Source organism: Seriola dumerili, unplaced genomic scaffold, assembly GCF_002260705.1.
Source record: "Seriola dumerili isolate Sdu_G_001 unplaced genomic scaffold, Sdu_1.0 BDQW01000138.1, whole genome shotgun sequence".
Classification (NCBI taxonomy): Eukaryota; Metazoa; Chordata; class Actinopteri; order Carangiformes; family Carangidae; genus Seriola; species Seriola dumerili.
Window position 1 is genome coordinate 17972049 of NW_019174393.1, and position 11402 is coordinate 17983450.

At 40.5% G+C, this 11402-nt stretch overlaps 1 protein-coding gene across 1 annotated transcript; it reads left to right on the forward strand.

The window, feature by feature from the left end:
- Positions 1–85: 85 nt before the first annotated feature.
- Positions 86–7238, forward strand: LOC111224620 (ankyrin repeat and SOCS box protein 13-like). The gene is made up of 6 exons (XM_022749170.1): positions 86–128; positions 3359–3546; positions 3710–3866; positions 3980–4114; positions 5170–5361; positions 6718–7238. Exons 1-6 carry the CDS (start codon positions 86–88, stop codon positions 6843–6845), a joined length of 843 nt encoding a protein of 280 aa, XP_022604891.1. The 3' UTR covers positions 6846–7238.
- Positions 7239–11402: the final 4164 nt, after the last annotated feature.

Here is an 11402-nt window from a genome sequence, read left to right on the forward strand (position 1 = left end):
CCCGGATACTGCTGTTTACAAACATCTCGCGTGTCGCTGTTTGTGAGTTAGCATCGCTAATTCCGGGTGGATAAAGAGGAGGAGGATGGAGATTGAAAATACTCAGCCATATTTCTTTGGAGACATCGGTGAGTATGAAATAAAGACAACATGGCCGAGGAGGCTGCCGCTTTCACAGAATTTGACCTAGTTTGACAGCGGGTGAGCTAACGTGCTCTACCCGGCGTGTTGTGTTTACTGTAACGCGCTGTCAACACTGTACTGTGGATAATGTAATCTGCAATTAGCCTTAGCCTCACCTATGAATGTCGCACTGATTGTACTACATTAACAGCTTTTGTAGTAGATGCTAGAAGATAGTATTACGCATATGCGGTGCTTACAATATAGAGTATGAAGAGTAATCCTGTAACTTCAATATGTTTCTGTCATCTTAAAATATGAGTTGAATGCTAACTGTGTGGTAAATACAGGCTATTTTGCTAAAAGATTAAGACTCCTTTCTTTAATTTAAGGACAATTTCTGGAAGTGACAGTTTTAGGCGTTAATATATAGCATTGTCTGTGTTAAAGTTTATACTGTTTACACATTAATTAGCCACCGAGCAACACATAAGCTAATATACAGTGGATATAAAAAGTCTACACACCCCTGTTCAAATGCCAGGTTTTCGTGATGTAAAAAAATGACAGCAAGACAAATAATTTCACAACTTTTTCCACCTTTAATGTGACCTATAACCTGCACAATGCAATTGAAAAACAAACTGAAACCTTTAAAGGGGAAAAATATAAATTAAAAAACTTAAAAGAACGTGGTTGCATAAATATGCACACCCTTAAACTAATACTTTGTTGCAGCACCTTTGGCTTTTATTACAGCACTCAATCTTTTTGGGTAGGAGCCTATCAGTGTGGCACATCTTGATGTGGCAATATTTGCCCACTCTTCTTTGCAAAACCGCTCCAAATCTGACAGATTGCGAGGGCATCACCTGTGCACAGCCCTCTTCAGATCACCCCACAGATGTTCGATGGGATTCAGGTCTGGACTCTGACTGGGCCATTCCAAAGCCTCAATCTTATTCCGGTGAAGCCATTCTTTGGTTGATTTAGATGTGTGCTTTGGGTCATTGTCGTGCTGAAAGATGAAGTTCCTCTTCATCTTCAGCTTTCTAACAGAAGGCCGAAGGTTTTGTGCCAACACTGACTGGTATTTGGAACTGTTCATAATTCCCTCCACCCTGACTAAGGCCCCAGTTCCAGCTGAAGAAAAACAGCCCCAAAGCATGATGCTGCCACCACCATACTTCACTGTAGGTATGGTGTTCTTTTGGTGATGAGCAGTGTTGTTTTTGCGCCAAATATACCTTTTGGAATTACGTCCAAAAAGTTCAACCTTGGTTTCATCAGACCATAACACATTTTCCCACATGCGTTTGGGAGATTTCAGATGTCTTTTTGCAAAATTAAGCCGGGCTTTGATGTTTTTCTTTGTAAGATAAGGCTTCCGTCTTGCCACCCTACCCCATAGCCCAGACATATGAAGAAGACGGGAGATTGTTGTCACATGTACTACACAGCCAGTACTTGCCAGAAATTCCTGCAGCTCCTTCAGTGTTGCTGTTGGCCTCTTGGCAGCCTCCCTGACCAGTTTTCTTCTCGTCTTATCATCAATTTTGGAAGGATGTCCTGTTCTTTGTAATGTCACTGTTGTGCCATATTTTCTCCACTTGATGATGACGGTCTTCACTGTGTTCCATGGTATATTTAATTCCTTGGAAATTCTTTTGTAGCCTTCACCTGACTGATATCTTTGAATAATGAGATCCCTCTGATGCTTTGGAAGCTCTCTGCGGACCATGGCTTGTGCTGGAAGATGTGGCTACAAAAATGTCAGGAAAAGCCTACTAGAACAGCTGAACTTTATTTGGGGTTGATCAGAGGCACTTTATTTGGTGACAGGTGTGTGCTGACTCCAATTTAACATGAGTTTGAATGTAATTGGTTAAATCTGAATTTATTTTTTTACCTTACCCTTACCTTATATTTTTACTTTACCTCCCTGAAAGATTTCTGTTTGTTTTTCAGTTGTGTTGTACAGGTTATAAGTCACACTAAAGGTGGAAAATGTTGTGAAATTATTTATCTTGATGTAATTTTTTTTACATGACAAAGACCTGGCATTTGAACAGGGGTGTGTAGACTTTTTATATCCACTGTATGTACATATATTGAATTTTCATATATGGCCATACATGAAAAATATATATGTAAAAATTATATATAAAATCTAGAGATTGGAATAATTTTCATTTATATGTCTTGCCCATACAAGTTTGTCTGTTTATTTATGTATGCTTATATTGTAGACATATGTTACATAAATATATATCCATCCCAGAGCCTGTCAATATATGTCAATATTATAAACAGTGGGATCCAACAGTAAGAGACCATTTTCCCTGAATGTGAAGATAAATTAATCTATAATAATAATAATTAATAAGATAAACATATATAAGCATATATAAATATTATCTATACTCTATGTTTTTTTAATAAACTTGCATATATGAATTAAATATATATCACAATACATTATAAAATTCATCATATACATATTTTGTACATGTATGTATGTACATGTACAAATATTACTATGGGTATTTCATCTATGTTATAAACTCATATCTTCATAAACTGAGGATGTAGGCCTATATATGTGATAATATCCCTTTATAGGTTACACATATGGCAACATCACTCTTGATATAGGGACATACAGTACATGTCATATGTCATATTTCTGTCATGTTTCTCTCCATATATAGTTCAGACTGTTCAGTTACATTTTTTTTTCTTCAGACTCTGTGCTTCAATAAAATAACAGTCTGGATACTAAATGAAAAGTTTCAACTTTAATTTGAGTAGGTTTATGTCACTATTGAAAAAACTGTGTATCAGATATAACCCAGAGCCCTAATTGCAAGATGGTAATGACAATAGTGAAGACCTGGAAATAATCAGAAAGTTGAGGGTCAGATACATTTATTTAGGTTAATGTAATGTTTCTAGGTCAGCAATCAAATATAAGCTAATTTGAGGCATTGACCAACTTAACTCCTTTGTACAAAATCTCAGATTTCCCTCTCTTGTATCCGCTGAAGCTTGTGTTCAGCTGGATTTGATCCACTACAGAGGCTCATTCAAGTAACTCAACTTGCAGACAGTGTTGGCCTGTTATAAATAAGGCTGTGCCTCAGGTTTCCAGCAGATCAGTGTATGCAAGGAGATGAACAGGAGACTATATATGTTTTGAGGTTTCTGTGCAGTGTCTGACCCTGTTCTCCTGCAGGCTGCTGGTCAGAGAGAACAGAGGTGCACAAGGCGGCGTCCCTCGGCCAGGCCTCCCAGCTACAGCACCTCATTCGGAGCGGAGCTTCAGTCAATGTCGTGGCAGTGGACTCCATCACACCACTGCACGAGGCCTGCCTCCGCGGACAGGCCCAGTGTGTCCAGCTGCTGCTGGAAGCTGGGGCTCAGGTAAAGCATGGAAACTGACAGGTGGACAAAGGAAAGACACAGAGGGGAGTTTTCCAGAGTTATTAGACCAACTGAGTGAATGAGGAGAGGAAATATTATTTTGTGGGAAGAGGTTGCATATACATATACAGTATATATATATATGTCCCATGATGCATCTCAGGTGGATGCGAGGAACGTAGACGGCAGCACCCCGCTGTGTGATGCCTGCTCCGCTGGTAGTTTGGAGTGTGTGAAGCTCTTGCTGGAGCACGGCGCCAAGGCCAACCCCGCCCTCACCTCTCGCACTGCCTCCCCTCTCCATGAGGCCTGTATGGGTGGTGAGTGCCTCAGCGCACTTCACATGCCCTCTAGTGTCTGTGGAATCAAGTTTACCCGGTCTTTAATGGCTGATGTTGGTTTTTATGACACAACACTGTCGTTTGTGTTTCAGGTAACGCCGACTGTGTGAAGCTCATGATTACCATGGGCGCTTGTCTGGAGGCGTACGACCTTTACTACGGGACCCCGCTGCTCGTGGCTTGTGTTAACGGACACATAGACTGTGTCAAAGTGCTGCTCAATGCAGGTGAGTGGAAGCACAAACTGCATGACTTTAAGTTTGTCTCTTGCTTATATGTTAACTGCACTCAGATTTTTTTGAGGTCACATTTTAAATCCAGTCAGATGGAAGATGTATTTGGGGGTTTTGATTCCAATTCTTGTGTAAGTGGAGGACAGATTAGCTGGTCTGTAATAATACCTCCCTCAGCTGACACCAGGGTACCAGGCACCAGGTTAACATGTGGCCATACTGGGTACTTTGCATGTTTCAGTCTGTTTAGTACAAACTGTTTAAACTAGTGGTTCCCAAACAGTGAGCCGGGGGCCCACTGGTGGGCCACAAAGGTATTGCGAGTGGGCCAACAAATCATTCACAAAACAGTACAATTTTGTTGAAAAGATGTAATTATACAAATATATATATATATAAATAATGGACCACATCATACACTTGCATGCTATCTCAGTCTGATTGTGCACTAACAGATTACATCCATGGTAAAAACTGGATTATCAACATCTAAGATGGTTAGCAACAAGAAGAGTTAAAATGAAAGAGAGTCAAGAGACAGATGGTGAATCAAGTGACCAGTGACCCCACCGCCAAACAAGAAAGAAAAATTGAAATTCCTATATGTTTCCCCAGCTTTCAGTTCAGTCCTGAATGTTCGATCGTTTGTTCATTAAGATAAAACGAGCTCTGAGAATGATTTGGTCTCCATTTTGTTAAGGGGTCAGATGTGGGTGAGATTTTGAAGTGGGCTTTGATTTGTAAAAGGTTGGGAATCGCTGGTATAAACTGCCAAGTTTTATTACATTAATTTCCTACCTCACTAGCTTCATTGTTTGAGTGGTCTGTGAGAGTCAGGAAGTTGAATCCTGTATGAGTTAGGTACAGTTTTTTGTTTTGGGCAAAGCCATGTTATAATTGTGTCATAATGCAGTTGCAAACATGGACAACTTGGTAAACTCGTCATAGTCACAGTATTAATATAGAACCTAGACCTGCTTTGTAATCAACGAACACATGGACATCTACCTTTACACTATATGGGACCTTTAATGTCCTTTTCTGTTTAGGTGCTAAAGTGAACGCTACCAGGCTACATGAAACTCCGCTGCACCACGCGGCTAAGAACATGCGGCTGGAGATGATCGAGACGCTGGTGGAGTTCGGGGCCAACATCTACGCCAGAGATCACAACAACAAGAGACCTGTGGACTACACCACGCCGGGCTCTCCCTCTGCAGTCTGCCTACAGTTGTATGAGAGTAGGTTGTTCGCAAAAGTCACTGCGGCATGTAGAAATAATCATTTTGATCAGCCTGTTTGTGTAGCTGCCTTTAAACCAATACAACAGTGCAGTGTCAATGTAGCATCAGTAGATGGCAGGCAAGAATCATTTTTCACCTCCAGGAAGTCTCACATCAATGACACCTGTTGTTTACCATGATGCTCATATGTACAGTTGCTCATATAAAGGTTAGACACTGTAACTGATGCATATGAGAAGGTGATGATTAATACTAACAGAACTTTGTATAGAAAGTGAAGCAAAGGCTTTAAATACAATGAATAATAATGATAAGAATAATAATGATAAACTTTATTAGTACAGCACCTTTCATACAAGACATGCAGCACAATATGCTTTACAACAAAAACATTACATGCACCAAGACTGTAGAAACATGTTAAAAATCTTAATGTAAAATGAGATGGAATAATGTGATAACAACATAATACAAACAGTAAATGAATAAAAAAAGTTGAAATGGATCACATAGAATGACTTATAACAGCATTTCAAAGATGAGCTCCAGTGCACAATTGCAAATTTTCTGAGCTGGTTTGAAGTGAAAAGAGAAGTTTTAATCTTTCTTTCAAAAACACTCAGTGAGCTGCTTCTCCGATATCTACAGGTCGTATGTTCCACAGCTTTGATTGGATCCTGATTTTCTTACAGCTGTTAGCGGAACCTTCAGTAAAGCAGCAGTAGATGATCTCAGTGTTCTTGTTGGTCTATAGTTAACAAGGGAGTTAGCGAAGTAGCTTGGTCCTCGCCCATTAAGGCCTTTGTATACAAGGATTCTAAATGTAACAGGAAGTTAAACTGGACTGATGTGGTCTGTCCTCGTGGTTCTGGTTCACAGCCGAGCCGCAGGGTGTAGAATGAGCTGAAGTCTCTCAGTAAAAAAGTGCATCACGGTGATCGAGGCATGAATCAGTCCTTCAGCACCTTTTTGATTTATAAATGGCTGAAGTTTAACTGTGTTTCTAAGGTGGAAACATGATGTTTTTGTCACCTTGTTGATGTGGGACTGAAGCTCAGATCTGAATCTAAGATAACACCAGGACTTGTAACCTCACATTTAATCCAGGTTATTGAACAGGATTTCAGTTTTGTCCTCATTTAATTTTATTTATTTATTTAAGACAAGCAGACGAAGGTAGAAATACTTCCAAAAATCCCATATTTATTATTGAAAGAATTAATGATATACTTTTCCAAACACCATAGTTACATTTTCCACAGCAATGACACACATCATCCAGTTTTATCATTGTGAAACATTAAGCCACGTCATATTGAAATCAAACATCTAACCCTTGTTTTCTGTCCGCAGCCTCTCCCATGAGTCTGCAGCAGCTCAGCAGGTTGGCGGTGAGGAAGAAGCTAGGCACCAGAGCTCTGAAGGTCATAGGTCAACTGGACATACCCAAACTCATCATCAGCTACCTCTGCTATCAATGAGAGATCACCTGGGAGGAGGAGCTGCGTCGATGCTCATAGAGAGAGAGTGGAAACTCTCACCTCTCTCTGATTTAACAGTAGATGTAAAGGTTAGTGACGAGCACAGCGCTCTCACGTTTTCACGACTCTACTTTCATTTCAAGACTTGAAAGCAAAATGTAAATGTATTTAATGTGTTTACACGCACACTAACAAATTGATTTTATGTATGTTAAAGAATCGCTATCATGCAAACACTTAGATTTTCAATGACCTGAACAGGAACTCTTGTCAGTCTGTGGAATATACAGTATGACTGTAGAATATCACTTCAGCAATAGATAGATGAATAGATAGATAGATACTTTATTTATCCCCTAGGGGAAATTCATGATCAATGCGGTGGTTCCTACACTGGCTTATAGAGGCAGAGGCAACCTTTAGATTAAACGTCCCCTGTGACGTTTTCTTGTAAATAAACAAACAAGCTACTTCTACATTATTCACCTGAGCTCGAACAAAGCCACATTGCATGCTAACATCCATTTTCACTAGCTAGCAGTCTTCCTGTTCCCTGCTCTGCCTGCGACAGGTCAAAAACTGGGATGCAGGTAATAGCCATCAGAATCAATCTTTTTAAAAATCCCGCAGCTGATGACATGACAGCTCACAGTTTTCTGGGTATCGTAGTAATGCTGCCAGCGTTGTGTAGTTGAAGTAGAAATAGTAAAAAAAAATAAATAAATAAAACTTACGAAGCTCTCAACACAATCTGAGAAATTCAAGTATGAGCTGACCTGGAGAATTAAAGTTGGTATAAGCTAATCAGCTTTAAAAGTACGGGGGTGCCACAACAAAACAATTCATATGAACAGATTCTGCTTTAAAAAGTTTTTTGGAGCCGCTGCAGTGATGGGCTGAGCAGAACGATTTGGGGAATTGGGGAACAACCCTTGTGCCACGGCAGAAGACAATTATTGCAGCATGGGGACGCCCAAAGAAACCAGCATGTCAGAGTTTTCTTCTCCTTGCACAAATCACAGCAGGCGATTAATGACTTTAGACACATAATCTGACGCAGCGGCCATCTTGAGAGGCAGATAATGTAGGCTGCTGCAGACGTTAGCAGGAGTTTGTTCTTGGCTGTGATTGTGATTTTTTTTTTTTTGTTCACGCACAAAAATCAACTGAATGCAAAGTGGTTACAACTTGAACTTACATTCTCACTGTCTTATTATAAATAGCACAAATACACTGTTTGTTGTCTGCAGCCACACCGGACTGTAAAACAGTTCATGTTGATATTGGCACAGTCACTTGACAACAAATAAACAAACTGTTACCTAATCTGTTTTATTGATAGTTGGATATGGACACATGTAATCTTAACTATAAATTGCAGCTACACAAGTCTTAAATAGCATTTAATTAGGTTTGTCATTTATACAAACATGAACAGATTACATAATATAATTATTTAACTAGAGATGAAAGTGACTGAGCACAGGGAGAGGGAGAGGAGAAATGGCATTGTTTTTCGCAACAGAAAAGATGAAGATTAGACACCATTGTGATGTCATCATTTAAAAGGGGGAAGTCACAGGAAAATCCCCTGATGGAGTCCAGACCAATGACTGTATAAAAGATGGATGGCGTGTCTCCACTTCCTCCCATTGTGCAAAAATGAAACCACCACCACTACGAGTGCTGCCATCGAGTCTCTGCAGTAATGATAAGAGGGTGGAGCTGCATTATCAAAGCCCCACCCATACACCTGCTCCACCCAATTGCAAATCAATCACAGCTGTCTATCATGATGTTACATTCTGTTTTATTGTATCAAATAACTAATTAAAACGAAACGTAGGAGAAAACTGAACATTTGAACATACATCTGCTAACATGGAGGGGGCGGGGTTTATGGCCTATACTGCAGCCAGCCACCAGGGGACGATGGAGATGTTTTGGCTTCACTTTTAGGGAGCTGCCATGTTACCCATCTTTATGTACAGTCATTGGTCTAGACAGTGGTGGTGAGGGGTTGAAGAGCAGCTGAGGATGTCCATGGATGGGATGTGCAGCAGGACTTCTGCAGAGGTCAGAGGTCGGGCCCATGGACACTGGTTCTGATGAAAACTGGAGGTGAATGCGGAGGAGGAGGATCATCAGGCTTGCATTGAAATGAGAGGTGACAAATGTGATTGGTTGAAGTGAAAAACCAACCCTCAGTCAGCTGAGCTGGAAGTAGGTGGGGGGGGGGGTTCCTGGATTTTCTAGGAAAAAGCCAGCGTGCCTCTGAACTCGCAGGTGGACCGTAAATACAGAGACTAACTGTGCTCGCTGAGCATTCCCTGGATACCTGAAAGTAAAATGTCTTTAGGAATACCAAGCAGCTCTCGGGGTGAAGTTCTCCAGATGCTGTTTCGCTTCATCTCAGATTCCTGTTATTCAAACCCCCAAGCCTGGCGACTGCCTGTGTTTGATACAGACACTGAAGTATCCTGGCTGCCTATTTATAGCTTTGTGTCTGTTGCTGCATTAAATCTGCTCATAGATACAGAGAGCTTAGTCGGGTCTTGGTATTTGTAGAGGGAGGTGCAGGAAGTCGTTTGTGAATTCCACAAAGCGCTTTAGATTGATTTACTGGCTCTGTTCAAAGTCAGCGTGACCCCTTTCAGAAGCTTCATCTTTAATTTATCCATGGAGGTTGAATCAGGCCAAACACACACTTGAAGATAAGTTGAGGATACAGGGTTTGTCTGTGGGTAAATGCTCATGATCCCTGTCTCTGTTTCTCCTCAAACACATTTACAACAGTAAATCAAACTTTGTTGTTTTCTTAGTCTTTTTAGCCTTTTGATCTTAAACAATAATTCATGCTCCCTCTCTTACAGTGAACTGAAATTTCAGGACGCTCAGTCTGCTCTCGTGTTAAAGCTGCATTTGATGTGGAAACTAATATTGTCCCATCAGCCTCAATCACAAAGTGGGTTTTCTTCTGAGGAGCTAACTGAGAAGCTCCAGACTGACGCTGCACAAATAAAGTTTCACCCGCAGGAAATGAAAACTTCAATAATAATTCAAGGACAATAGCTGCGTTTTTGCTGAGACATCTCAAACCAAGGAAAACCACAGCATAGTGCTGTTTATTCAATTTTCATTATTTGAGTCTGACTATGAGATTGAATCGAAACATTAGGAAAGGTACACAGCATCTTCATTTAAATCAGTGTTTTTCAGATTTTTGTTTAAATAAAAATATGTTTTTTTCATCACTGATAGAGAACTACAAGACACAAACAAGAAAGTTGGAGTTGCTACGTGCTCATGTGTTTCCACAAATCGTTTTCTAAGTCGCGGCGTTTTTTTAAGATTATGTCATACTCAATAGGAAGCCGCTGACTCTGATGATTGGCTTTTGGCTGTGTTTTGATGTTGCAAGGGAATCAAAGTGTATTAAGTCTTGTTCCTGCACATCAGAGGAAATCTGCTACATAAAGACTACTGCAGGCTACTTCCTGCAGATCCATTGACCACTGCGAGTGGAAGAAAATCTTTAAGTGAGAAATCGGCAAATATGGAAGAAATCAATAGAGATACTTGGCAATGACATGACAGGAAATGAGGGGTTGAGAGCTCATGGTCAGAGTCTTAAACCTCAGGCCACGGGGGCACCACTGGAAACTGATTTTCATATTGCTCCAGCCAATCTTACAGTGCGTTTTCAACATGTTTGGTAGGAATATAAAGTGGGTGTCATGTGGTAAATGGGGTGAAACATGCAAAAACACTGATATAGTCCTTTTAAAAGCAGATTACAAACAGCAGAATAGAGGTGAACAAGCGCTATAAAAAGCCGAACTCTCTGCTGAACTCTGTCTTTTTCCTCTCTTTTCCCTTTCTTGATCTATAACATTAAACACAGTCCACGTGCCGTTTACTGACGTCAACCTTCAGGATTTTTAGGTGTCTAAGTTCACAATTTTCAAAACCTCTTGCCTCTGTGTGGAGCTGCCAGCGGGCAGTTACCTCGCACGGCTTTAAAGAGCAAGAGGCCGTCTGTCAGCTCTCCTAGACGTCTGCACCTCCGTGTTTATTGTTTAATGACAGATCTTTACAAAGCATTCAAAACTAATACTTCAAGCTTGTGGAGCTGCATCCAAATCTCTCAGTTCACTCCTCTGATTTGGCGCTCTCCCTAAACGTGCCCGAGCTGCACGATGCTGGCCTGAATATGAAGCTTGTGGGCCAAATTGTGGGAGTTCATTTAATCAGAATATAAATTCTAAATTCTAATAAAATAATCTTCCATCCTTAGAAGGTTTTTGGACTAGTTTCCTTTCTTAAAAAAAAAGGCATTATAGTCTTAGCCTGTAAATAATCCCGAAGCACAGATCTCTCCTTCTTCATATGGAGCATTCCTTTTTAGAGCATTATAAAATATTTGACCCCAATACAGATGGAGCTTGTACTCAGGGCTTAAAATAACTACTACAAAACACTTGTAGTCTACAGAAGGGACTGGAAAGAGCAGAGAGGAGGGCAGGTATGCAGCGTATGTCCAGTTATCTAAGATGA

What these genes read in the sequence shown, in the direction of transcription:
- LOC111224620 (XM_022749170.1), top strand. Translation starts at nt 86, where the DNA reads ATGGAGATTGAAAATACTCAGCCATATTTCTTTGGAGACATCG. An exon ending in CCATGAGGCCTGTATGGGTG is followed by an intron (nt 3,867 to 3,979) that starts GTGAGTGCCTCA and finishes TTTGTGTTTCAG; the next exon opens with GTAACGCCGACTGTGTGAAG. An exon ending in CTGCCTACAGTTGTATGAGA is followed by an intron (nt 5,362 to 6,717) that starts GTAGGTTGTTCG and finishes TTCTGTCCGCAG; the next exon opens with CCTCTCCCATGAGTCTGCAG.